The following is a 13,028-nucleotide window of genomic DNA, read 5'->3' as shown; positions in this document are numbered from 1 at the left end:
GCTTCATGAAATTATCTTAAGTACGGTATCATAGACATAGTTAATGAATGATATTTTTCACGTCTTCAATGGTTTTGTAATGATTAAATCATCAAAGAGTTTCAATATTTACAGATAAACATCAACAATAGCACAATAAATCACACCAACACAATCACATTTTCTAAAACTTTCCTAACAAAATCGTACTGGACTACAAGCAATGAAAAGGATTTTCATTCCTCCTATTTTTTTTTTTTTTTTTTTTTTGAAGCAGAAGACGCTTACTCTTCCGGAACACCTGGTCTTATTCTCCTTGTACTTTTTTCATGAGTCTGCGTGTAAATCTTTCTTTTGTTCATATGTTGCCTTAGTTCGATCGAATATTGAGTTTGTATTATGTTTATGTTGTCATTTTGGTATTTCGTGAGGCTTTTGGTCAATTTTAGGCGAATGAAGTGTATAATTAGGAAGAATATCGCTAGTCCTTTAGTCGTATTATAACGATCAACATTGGAAAAAAATAAAGTCAATTGCTATGGCAAATGTTCTAGATTACTTTCATAACCAAGATAGGATGGCGCAGCTAATACATAAAGGATTTAATGCACCAAGATGAAAGTACGTCAATTACAACAACAACTTTTAACAAAATAATGATAAAACAATGTCAAAACATTAAATGAACGACACCTTGACCTTGTATAACCCAGCAGGTTAGGAACATTTAAGATGACGTTATCAGTCAACAGGTAAGATAACGGTACAGTGATATATGATATTACCACGAAAATTTATATCATTAGTTTGGACGAAGATGTTTCTTACATTTTTTGTGTCTTTGCTATTCAAATTATGAAATTTCAACACATTAGTAAAAAAAATCTGGCGGGAGTAGGGGTAGGGAGCAAAACAAACAAATTACAAAATACACATAATAGAATACCGAATTATCAACGAAAAGAAGTAAGTGTTTACACAGAAACTCATTCAAAAAACAGAAGGGTAAACAATTCTGAGTCATTGACTACAAAGTTCAAAGATAAGCGGATGAAATATTTTGTTTGCTGACTGGCAGTCGATGGATATTCGTAATGCATATTTAGTGTTTTAATGGTGAGGCGTTGATCGAATTCGTTGACCCTATGCAATAGAAAAAAAAATCTTTTGGCAGGTCAATACTAGACAATAAATCATCAAAACAGGCTATCATCTTGTAGTACACGAGGAGTAGCAGGCCATGAGCTTGACCGACAAACCAGGAAGATAAACTTTCTCAATATTGACAAACAAGAGCAAATCTAACACTATTAATAAGTATACTAACAAACCAACCATGATCACTTGACCCTAGAGTACAAAATAATGTGGATGACTTTACCACCACCATCTGTCCTCAGCACTGACAGATTAGATACGTGATGTTTGTGTATCAACAGGTTCAGTCAAGAACTAGTTCAGATGTGGCTGTTTTCCCAGGTTAAACTTGTATTTCTCTGTGATCATTGTCCCTTGCCTACCAACATTTATAGCGTGGGTGTGTCATGATTCCTAAATCAGTATTTTATCAACGGATTGAATCATAATTTATCGCTGTTATAAGTTTCAGTGAATTTATGATATACATGGAATTAGAGAACAGTTCACAAGCAATTATGGTAGCTTTTAATAACAAGGACTCTCCTAGAATTATTCTGAAATCGCTCGTTAATCAGAACGGCCATATAAACAATGGTTTCAGTACAGATGTTCCTACAGTATCTCAAATAGAGAACGGTCTGATCACAAAAGACGAAGACCTGCCGGGTGAGGAAACTCAAGTGTATAAAAGAAGGTGGTATATTCTCTTTGTGTACTGCTTGCTGACGCTGACACAGGCAATGCTCTGGAACACGTGGGGCCCTATAGCAGCCTCAAGCCACAAGGCTTTTGGATGGAGTGATGGAGATACTGCGCTTCTTACAGATCTAGGACCTATAGCGTTTTTACTGGTTGTATTTTTATTCTCATGGATTGTTGATGAAAAAGGTAAGTATTAATTTATATATTTGAAAAAAGTTGAATATATTGATATTAAATTGATATAGAAATATGGTTACCTCGTTTTCCTTTGAAACAATCCGGTAAAGTATATGGGCACCATCTATAATCGACATTCTGTCAAATTATCAGAGATATACAAAAGTCCATTTTGTGATCTCCGTGGAAAGAAAATACAAAAACTCTTTGCTTGAATCAGATGGTAAAACTTTGTAATTAACCTACCTTCACAGTTACTAAGTATCTGCTAAACATTTATTGTCCATAAGATCGTACAATTGTCAAGAGAGTAAAAGGTTTCTCTGCGAATTTTGAATTAGATGCAGTATTGCCAAATAAAAACGGCATCATAAAGCTGCTTCGTCCTTCTGGACATGTCAATGATACTAAGAGCCTAAACTGAGAAACCTTGAAGGAGAAATTCTAAATCCACATGAAGAAACGTGAACATCAAATGAAGAAGTTTCATGTTATACAATAGTATATATTTTCATTCGAACGTCAAGAACATAAGTACAACCCTGAACCTTGTCACTATCCAAATGAATTAAAATGTAGCATGCAGGTTTCGACAAATCATGGGAACTGAAGTCTACCACCTGCAATCTCGAAGATTGTATAAAAGGCATGCATGCATCTTCCAAATACAAACAGAAATAAAAAGAGTATTGCTAAATAAGGACTTAAAATGCATCATTCACACTTAATATTTTGTTTTTGGGGCTGGGCATAGAAAGAGAGCGACCAGTTATCATTTAATGGTTGTTAACAATGCAGGGTTACGATGGGCCTGTGTGCTGACGGCTCTAGTCATGATGCTAGGAGCTGGTGTTAGATGCATCACGGACAAGTCCCCGTATGTGAAGATCACAGCTGGGATAGGTCAGTTCCTGAACGGTATCGGTACTCCTGTTAGTATGGGCGTGCCCCCTGTTCTGTCAGCAGCATGGTTTCCAGCCAATCAGAGAACACTTTCAACCGCCATAGCAACAGTCGCCAACATGGCAGGGATCGGTCTATCCTTTGTAATAGGTATTTTTTTTAAATTACAGAGGACAGATACATCAACAGCCAATCATTATCGTTGTTTATGTAAAATGATATCATATCTAGACTATTTGCATAGTAAGGACACTGTTTAAAGAAACGACTCAGGTCAAGGTTATAAGAAAGAGTCACTCCAGCCTTTGATAGAAAATAGATTGATTTTGTGAGCGTATATGTTGGAGAGAGAGAACCAAATAGAAAAGCTTGACGGTTGCGGTCAGATAAAAATTTAATTTATAATTATAAAAGTTATAATTTAATAATACATTCGCCATGAAAGATTTGTCCACACTTCCTATAAAAGTCCTAAAATTGTTTATTCAACCATCTTTTCAATGACTTTTTCTGTTTTTATTAAAACATTTATATACAATATTCAATTTTCCATCGGTTATCGCCATTATTTTCTAACATAACACGTACTTGAGAAGATAAAACAGAAGCAAAGATATGGTTATTTTTCCGTTAACTTGTTTTTTCTTTCAATGCTTGACATCATTAAAAGACGTGTCTTCACATAGGAGGAATTCCGTTATCCATATACATGTACATGGTTCACGTTGTCCATACTTAAGTATTCACATCTAAACTAATCAATTATGACGACATAAAACTCTACTCTTAACAAAATTTCACTCAACAACATCATTCTGTTTTCAGGTCCATTCATGGTTCCGGACGAAAACAAGTAAGGAAAGAATTAAGGTCTAATCTACAATTGCTATAAATAATAAAGCATGTTAATGGTTGATTTTCAACGATTTAGAAATATTCTAAATTCTTTATTTTCAAAAGAATGATAAAGTAACTTATGTTTATTTTATATTATTATTTACACTGAATACAACAGATTTAAAAGCACGTTTAGTTATAACGATAAACACAGCAGCGTTATTCTTTGTTTTAGACTGAAACAAATCATAAGCTCAATTTTCACATTTTAATTTTAGTGTAACGAGAAATATAGAGAACAATACCTTTAAAGCAGCAGAGGTCGTCTTGAGAAACACCAGTAAGTAATCTACTGATATAACACAGAAAATACCGACAGAATCTTTATTTTAACTTAAATTCAATAAATCAAAGATGAAATACACTGAAAATCTTTTTAAAAAATACAAGGAGATTAAGATCATGTGCTCCGGAAGAGTAAGCGTCTTCTGCTTCACCGGCGACACCCGGCATATTAATCATGGTCTGTCCACTTTCTCACACGAGAACAATGTATACAACAATAGAATCAACAGGTAAACTAACGAGCATCAACCACTTGTTTCATATCGCACAAGTAAATTGAATATTTCTCCAGTGGAATCGTCATGATAAGGATAAAACTGTCCATTGGAGACATGACTCCTAAACCTAAAAACGCTAATCGGAATTAGAACTTGATATTGATGGAACATAACCACGCTTGTTGAGATATCTTTATCACTCAGTCATTTACATGTTTGACAGATGTCTCTTCAGGTTGGCTACTGGTGATACCTGCTGTTGTTAATGACGTCATAATTGTATCGTAGATGATTGCATAAAAGTCATACAAGTGAATAACAACTTTCAATATGGATTTAGAATAAAATGTCATATCTTGTCAAATAAGGATGAAAATTGTTCTTCTCCATGTTAATATGATAATGGAGGGCAAATAGGTATTATTATGCGAGGTCTACACATGGTATAGATTATATTGATATATTTAACCAAACATCTACATGAAATAATGCATACTAATACAATGATATTTATATTACAGCTAGTTTAAATGAAGAAACAGGTCTGAAAAAGAGAAGGCAAATTATGAATCTTTTATATACAGGTAAGCTATTGTCATTTACAGGTAATCATATGTTTTACATGCAGGTACGTATATAATTGCATATTGTACAGGCCGTGTTATTCCATCGGTTCAGATTTGTAGTTTTACCGTATGCTTGAAGTGGACGGGATATATTTTTCATCAGTCTACATGATTCACATTTATCCCATCGTGCAGCGAACTTACGAACATTCATGACCGACAACATTTACGGTAGATAGTGACGCGAAAATCACGAACACTCGAGACCAACATACATCACAGTAGACAGAGCACGAAAATCACGAACCCTCGAGACCTACAACCTTTACAGTAGATAGAGCACGAAAATCACGAACCCTCGAGACCTACAACCTTTACAGTAGATAGAGCACGAAAATCACGTACCCTCGAGACCTACAACCTTTACAGTAGATAGAGCACGAAAATCACGTACCCTCGAGACCTACAACCTTTACAGTAGATAGAGCACGAAAATCACGTACCCTCGAGACCTACAACCTTTACAGAAAATCACGAACCCTCGAGACCTACAACCTTTACAGTAGAGCACGAAAATCACGAACCCTCGAGACCTACAACCTTTACAGTAGATAGAGCACGAAAATCACGTACCCTCGAGACCTACAACCTTTACAGTAGATAGAGCACGAAAATCACGAACCCTCGAGACCTACAACCTTTACAGTAGATAGAGCACGAAAATCACGAACCCACTACACCTACAACCTTTACAGTAGATAGAGCAGCGAAAATCACGTACCCTCGAGACCTACAACCTTTACAGTAGATAGAGCACGAAAATCACGAACCCTCGAGACCTACAACCTTTACAGTAGAGCATGAAAATCACGAACCCTCGAGACCTACAACCTTTACAGTAGATAGAGCACGAAAATCACGAACCCTCGAGACCTACAACCTTTACAGTAGATAGAGCACGAAAATCACGAACCCTCGAGACCTACAACCTTTACAGTAGATAGAGCACGAAAATCACGTACCCTCGAGACCTACAACCTTTACAGTAGAGCATGAAAATCACGAACCCTCGAGACCTACAACCTTTACAGTAGAGCACGAAAATCACGAACCCTCGAGACCTACAACCTTTACAGTAGATAGAGCAGCGAAAATCACGTACCCTCGAGACCTACAACCTTTACAGTAGATAGAGCAGCGAAAATCACGTACCCTCGAGACCTACAACCTTTACAGTAGATAGAGCACGAAAATCACCTTTACAGAGACCTACAACCTTTACAGTAGAACGATCAGTAGAGCATAATCACGACCCTCGAGACGTACCCTCGAGACCTACAACCTTTACAGTAGATAGAGCAAAAATCACGTACCCTCGAGACCTACAACCTTTACAGTAGATAGAGCACGAAAATCACGTACCCTCGAGACCTACAACCTTTACAGTAGATAGAGCACGAAAATCACGAACCCTCGAGACCTACAACCTTTACAGTAGATAGAGCACGAAAATCACGAACCCTCGAGACCTACAACCTTTACAGTAGATAGAGCACGAAAATCAACCTTTACAGTAGATAGAGCACGAAAATCACGTAACCTCGAGACCTACAACCTTTACAGTAGAGCACGAAAATCACGAACCCTCGAGACCTACAACCTTTACAGTAAATAGAGCACGAAAATCACGAACCCTCGAGACCTACAACCTTTACAGTAGATAGAGCACGAAAATCACGAACCCTCGAGACCTACAACCTTTACAGTAGACCTACAACCTTTACAGAGACCTACAACCTTTACAGAAAATCACGAACCCTCGAGACCTACAACCTTTACAGTAGATAGAGCACGAAAATCACGTACCCTCGAGACCTACAACCTTTACAGTAGATAGCGCCCGAAAATCACGTACCCTCGAGACCTCCAACCTTTACAGTAGATAGAGCACGAAAATCACGAACCCTCGAGACCTACAACCTTTACAGTAGATAGAGCACGAAAATCACGTACCCTCGAGACCTACAACCTTTACAGTAGAGCAGAGTAGATAAACACCCTCGAGACCTACAACCTTTACAGGAAAATCACGTACCCTCGAGACCTACAACCTTTACAGTAGAGCACGAAAATCACGTACCCTCGAGACCTACAACCTTTACAGTAGAGCACGAAAATCACGAACCCTCGAGACCTACAACCTTTACAGTAGATAGAGCACGAAAATCACGTACCCTCGAGACCTACAACCTTTACAGTAGATAGAGCACGAAAATCACGAACCCTCGAGACCTACAACCTTTACAGTAGATAGAGCACGAAAATCACGTACCCTCGAGACCTACAACCTTTACAGTAGAGCACGAAAATCACGTACCCTCGAGACCTACAACCTTTACAGTAGATAGAACCCTCGAGACCTACAACCTTTACAGTAAAATCACGTACCCTCGAGACCTACAACCTTTACAGTAGATAGAGCACGAAAATCACGTACCCTCGAGACCTACAACCTTTACAGTAGAGCACGAAAATCACGAACCCTCGAGACCTACAACCTTTACAGTAGATAGAGCACGAAAATCACGTACCCTCGAGACCTACAACCTTTACAGTAGATAGAGCACGAAAATCACGTACCCTCGAGACCTACAACCTTTACAGTAGAGAGACACAACCTTTACAAAATCACGTAACCCTCGAGACCTACAACCTTTACAGTAGAGCACGAAAATCACGAACCCTCGAGACCTACAACCTTTACAGTAGATAGAGCACGAAAATCACGTACCCTCGAGACCTACAACCTTTACAGTAGATAGAGCACGAAAATCACGTAGATAGAGCACGAAAATCACGTACCCTCGAGACCTACAACCTTTACAGTAGATAGAGCACGAAAATCACGTACCCTCGAGACCTACAACCTTTACAGTAAATAAACACGAAAATCACGAACCCTCGAGACCTACAACCTTTACAGTAGATAAACACGAAAATCACGAACCCTCGAGACCTACAAACTTTACAGTAGATAGAGCACGAAAATCACGAACCCTCGAGACCTACAACCTTTACAGTAGATAGATTAAATACGTTGATACCTTATTCTCTGTATTTTAATTCTTAAGTAGAATGTTTTGCAGAAGAAACACAACAAAATTAAATGGCGGTGAAAAGGTTTTCAAAGTCGACCTGGCATATTATTGTAACGTCACTATTACAAGTTTGATATCAACGATAAAATCAGCAACTCACATGTTTATACAAGAAATATCTATGTAGTGAATTTTGTATACAGTTTTTTTAATAATTTTTGTTTTTTTGTTGGTTTTTTTTTCACTTAAAAAACCGGGTTTTTTGACAAATGACATGCGCGGTTTCAGACGAGAGCTTTCTTTCTGGAATTTTGTTTCGTCTGCGGGTTTGACGTCATTCATTTTCATCAACTGTCTTTCTTATCGTTTGTAACAATATTGAATTCGAAAATTTGGTCTTGGGTGTTGGCAAGGAATAATTTTATTGTCTTGTAATTTATTGTAACTCAATAACTTAACTTGATGTTCATTTATGTACTATTTCAATTAAAACCTTTTTCCTCTTTTCAGAATGCGGTTGGACTGTTGGTATATTCTTATTGTTATTAATATATTTCCCTGCCAAACCCTATAAACCTCCTAGCTTATCCGCATCCACAGACAGGTTGAACTTCGTGAAAGGATGCAAACAGCTGCTTCGGTAAGTACTTGATAATTCAATCATCCAGGTCTCCTCGATATAAAATCTTAGTACAATAACATAAACGACCTACGTGCTTGGTACGCGCTGCATATAATATTTAGTCCAGACAATACGATTGGAAAGTGTGGGAGAAAATGTCTTTTGCTAAATTAAACAAAATAAAAAGTACCCATGTGATGAGAACAACATCGTACGCGTCACATGGAAGTGAAAAACTCTATTGACGAAGCTGTTGTTTTAATTATCATTTTTTGTAGTGTTGGCGTCGCTAATTACATAGACTTTTTCATGATATATTTATTAACCAGGAATGGTGTATTCTGGGTAATCGCCTGCTCCTATGGTATCTCAGTCGGTGTATTGGGAGCCTGGCCGGGGGTGTTGGAGATTGTCCTCAAGCCTCACGACATCTCAGAGGTAAGACTTCAATTGCAATCAAACCTCAGAGCTAAGTTTTAACATTACGATCTCTGAGAGGCAATTAGGCTTCAAACAACATCTAACCTCATAGCTAGACATCAACCTCATGATATAAGAGTGGCAGTTTGGCTTCAAATAGCAGATTTTCACAGAAGCTAGACATCAACCTCACGATGTCTGAGAGGCAATTTGGCCTCAAATGTCAGATTGTCACAGAAGCTAGACATCAAACTCACGATGTCTGAGAGGCAATTTGGCTTCAAATATCAGATTGTCACAGATGCCAGACATCAACCTCACGATATATGAGTGGCAATTTGGCTTCAAATATCAGATTGTGACAGAAGCTAGACATTAACCTCACGATGTCTGCGAGTCCTAAAGAGTTGGCTCTCGTGGTATCGCTGAAATTTTTCCGAATATCTGTTGAACTGTTGGTATATTCTTATTCTTATTATTTTTTTTTTTTTTTGTTTTGTTTTGTTCAAATTGGAGATTATATCATTTTTTTGTAGAACGAGGCTGGTCTAATCGGCATGTACTCCGTCGTGGCTGGGATACTTCTTTCCCTTGTCGTTGCCAAGTAGGTATTGTTAAAATCATACAGAAACAAGATTGACAATAAATGGAATGAAAACCATGTTACGTGACCTCTCCATAATCCATCACCATTCCTTATATTACTATTATGTCTCATAAAATGTCTGATATTCTTTTCTTCTGAAGTCTTTTTCCAATCAAGAAAATACCTGTAATGTAATTGTTTGTGTCGTATAGAAACAGAAAGATTATCAAATCACCGGGTATATGTATTGGACAAACTACTCATGAAGTATCGTTTTCTGTTTCGATTCTGAAAGTATTTTGATTTAACTGTGCATTAAGAGTTAATTCTTTCTATGGATCAGGTGTTCGGATGTGTTTTCTAAAAGGAAGAAAACGATCTTACTTGCCTTGTACATGACTAGTGGTGCGTTTGCACTGTGGATGAACCTCCTGCTCGCGCGGGCGATACCCGACTCCTACGGTAAACAGTACACAAATTGTCTAATATAGTTCACTTCTAAATTTATATTTGATTCATATGTGTATTTTATTTTTCAAGCCTTTCAGTAGTCTTGTATTTTCTGTCTTTTTCATGCACATCGTATTCGCCATTCTGACAAACGCAGTACATTTTGCAATATCATTTACATGTGTTTTAACAACATATGGCTATCCTTTTTAGTATCAAAAAGTGGCTTTATTTTTGTAGTTTCAATTCACATATCCTGTGTGGTCGGGGCCGCTAGCCTTACTGCTACAACACCCGTGTACTTTGAGATGGCCTGCGAGACAACCTACCCTGTGGCAGAGGGAATCACCAATTTCGTTCTCACTCTCGTCAACAATGTCGTCAGTGTGGCGTTCTTAGCCGTCCAGACTATTCCCAGTGTTGGTAAGTATACGCCAGTATAAGCCTTAGGCTAATTCAATTCTTCTGCTATTCTATAGCTAATTCGTTAAAGCTGTTTCCGACAAAATTTAAACCTTTCTAGAACAGTTTTGAGATATCGAGATATTTTTTGTAATTCACACAATGTCGGGTATGTTTAATGACCAGAATTTTCCACACAAAAACCATCTGATGCAGAAAAGTTTGGTGTTTCACGAGGAAAATAGATTTAAGTAAGTGACTATTTTCTAACTGCTGAAATGGTCGTTTTGTGATCCAATCTATCTATATTTCTGTTTTAGGTACATCTTGGGAAGGATGGAGTCTCTTTGGTGCGGTCATCATGTGTTTACCAGGCTTAATATTTTTGAAAGAACGAACAAATCGGCTTAATGTGGATGAAAAAGAAAATTGTAATGCTCAATGACCAGGTTTCTTCGTCATCATTATCATCATCGTCGTCGGTTTTCTTCTCTCTCTTTAGCCTCGTCGTCACCAAATATGTCTGCATAATATTGAACTGACGTTACAAACACTGGAATTGACGTTACAAACGCTGTCTACTTGTCAGTGTTGCATGTTCCTCTAATATCAATAAATGCGAAAGTGGTCGATGTTCATTACAACAACAGGGAATTCGTGCCAAGTCCCTGTGTTTACAACTAGTGTTGTCTCTGGATCATAAATGTCTCGTGCATCACAGAAATCATTACATGATTACAGTGTACTACCACACTTAAAAGTTACTATAGACTGATACTGTAACTAAAGTTAGAATCTCCGTATGGAATTTCAAAAGATCTAGCAGGTGCTTGTCAAACAAGAGGCCCTCACGGTCCTCTGAATTGATCAATGTTGAATTTAAAGGTTAAAGGGTAGTTATCAAGTGTCATGATGCAGAAATTGTCAGTGTCAATGCATGCATACCACCAAATCTGTCATCCTATACTAACAATTCTGAGAAAGTCATTTCCAGTAGAAACCTATTTTGGTAATTAAAGCACTTTCCATGTTTTCATTCATACAGAGAATTGGATTCTACCATACCTATGTGTTGAGAAGGAGATTAGCCCCGCCCATCAGCCCTTTTGGGGTCAGTCAGGATCAATATGGGAATACTATCAAGCAGTCATCCTTCGCTCATTCTAACCAAGTTTGAAATATTTCCAATTGAAATTAAACAAATTACGCCCTAAAATCTATTTTTTCCCATTTGAACTTCATTAAACTTGACCCCCTCCCCATAGGGAATTGCAAGACCCTGGGGCCATGAAATTCACCATTTGGTAAAGCACCTTAAGATGCTTCCAATCATGAAGAGTATTTGATTCTACCATGTATGGGTGTTGAAAAGAAGATTTTTGAAATTTAGGTCAATTTTACCACTTTTGGCCCCATCCATGAGCCCCTGGGTGTCAGTCAGGATCAAAATAGGCATACAATAAAGCTGTCATCCTTTACGTATAATTCTAACCAAGTTTGAAATGATTCCAATGAAAATTACACAAATTATACTCAAAAATCTAGTTTTCCTATATAAACTTTAGTCAAATTTACCCCCTCTCCCAACGGATATTGCGAGACCCTGGGGCCATGAAATTCACAATTTTAGTAAAGCACCTTAAGATGTTTCCATTCAAGAAAAGTATTTGATTCTACCATATCTAGGTGTTGAGAAGAAGATTTTTATTGAAATCCAAGTCATTTTTGTCCTGCCCCTGTGTGGTGGGGACTGTATAATTCACACTTTTGGTTCATGTAGGACTGGAGTAGATTTCTGCAAAATTTCATAGAAATCTGATCAGGAGTTTTTGAGAAGTCTATGATGTCAAATTGTTTACAGACGCACGACACTTGATGAAGTTGATCTCAATAGGTCACCATGAGATTAAAAATAGTGATAACAAATTTTTGCTGTCAAAGTCTAAGGTGGCAAACTGTCAACCATTTTGTTTGTAAAGATCAATCCCAAAATCAAAAGGGTATAACTAGGGACCAAGGAGAACCTATAGTTCAGTAAATATCCATCAGGTACGTATCAAGAAATAGCGATAACAATTTATAGATGGATAGACGACAGACCACTGACATAGGATTTGAAAAGCCCACCCTCTAGTGATGGTAAACTGATAAAACTGCTAAAAATTTCACTCATGAGACTGCATTACACTTAATGTTGATTAGTTAATCACAAGAGTTAAAACGTCTATGTAATAATTTGACAGAGAGATCCATGAGGTATTTTGGCACCCAGCATTATTTGATCTTTATTGGTTCTATCTTGTATGTAATCTTTACTCTCCAATGGGAATCTTTCCACGAAATTTGAGTAAGTTCTATCAAGGAAGAAAAGAAGAAAGAAAGACTTAGAAAGAGAAAGAAAGAGAAAGAAAGAAAACAAGAGGCCCATGGGCCTTAACGGTCATCTGACAAAAAGCAAGCCAAACCTAGAAAGTGGGTTGAGGTCATTCATTTGAACAAACTTGGTAGCCTCTCCTCCAAGCATCTTACAGGCCCAATATCAGCACTCATGGACTTTTGCTTGTTGAGAAGAAGTCGTTTGTA

General features: G+C 37.5%; 1 protein-coding gene across 1 annotated transcript; it reads left to right on the top strand.

The window, feature by feature from the left end:
* The first annotated feature begins 1,634 nt into the window (after positions 1–1,634).
* On the top strand, positions 1,635–10,890 carry LOC132558312 (solute carrier family 49 member 4 homolog). The gene is made up of 11 exons (XM_060222859.1): positions 1,635–2,007; positions 2,797–3,051; positions 3,727–3,754; positions 4,017–4,078; positions 4,823–4,885; positions 8,476–8,605; positions 8,917–9,025; positions 9,544–9,611; positions 9,937–10,055; positions 10,284–10,466; positions 10,766–10,890. The coding sequence occupies exons 1-11, from the start codon at positions 1,635–1,637 to the stop codon at positions 10,888–10,890; spliced, it is 1,515 nt and encodes a 504-aa protein (XP_060078842.1).
* Positions 10,891–13,028: the final 2,138 nt, after the last annotated feature.

This window comes from Ylistrum balloti, unplaced genomic scaffold (genome assembly GCF_031769215.1).
Source record: "Ylistrum balloti isolate Yb309-2 unplaced genomic scaffold, AGI_CSIRO_Ybal_v1 Utg370780, whole genome shotgun sequence".
NCBI lineage: Eukaryota > Metazoa > Mollusca > Bivalvia > Pectinida > Pectinidae > Ylistrum > Ylistrum balloti.
Note: the sequence above shows the minus strand (reverse complement) of the source record. Positions and strands in the feature narration are given on the sequence as shown.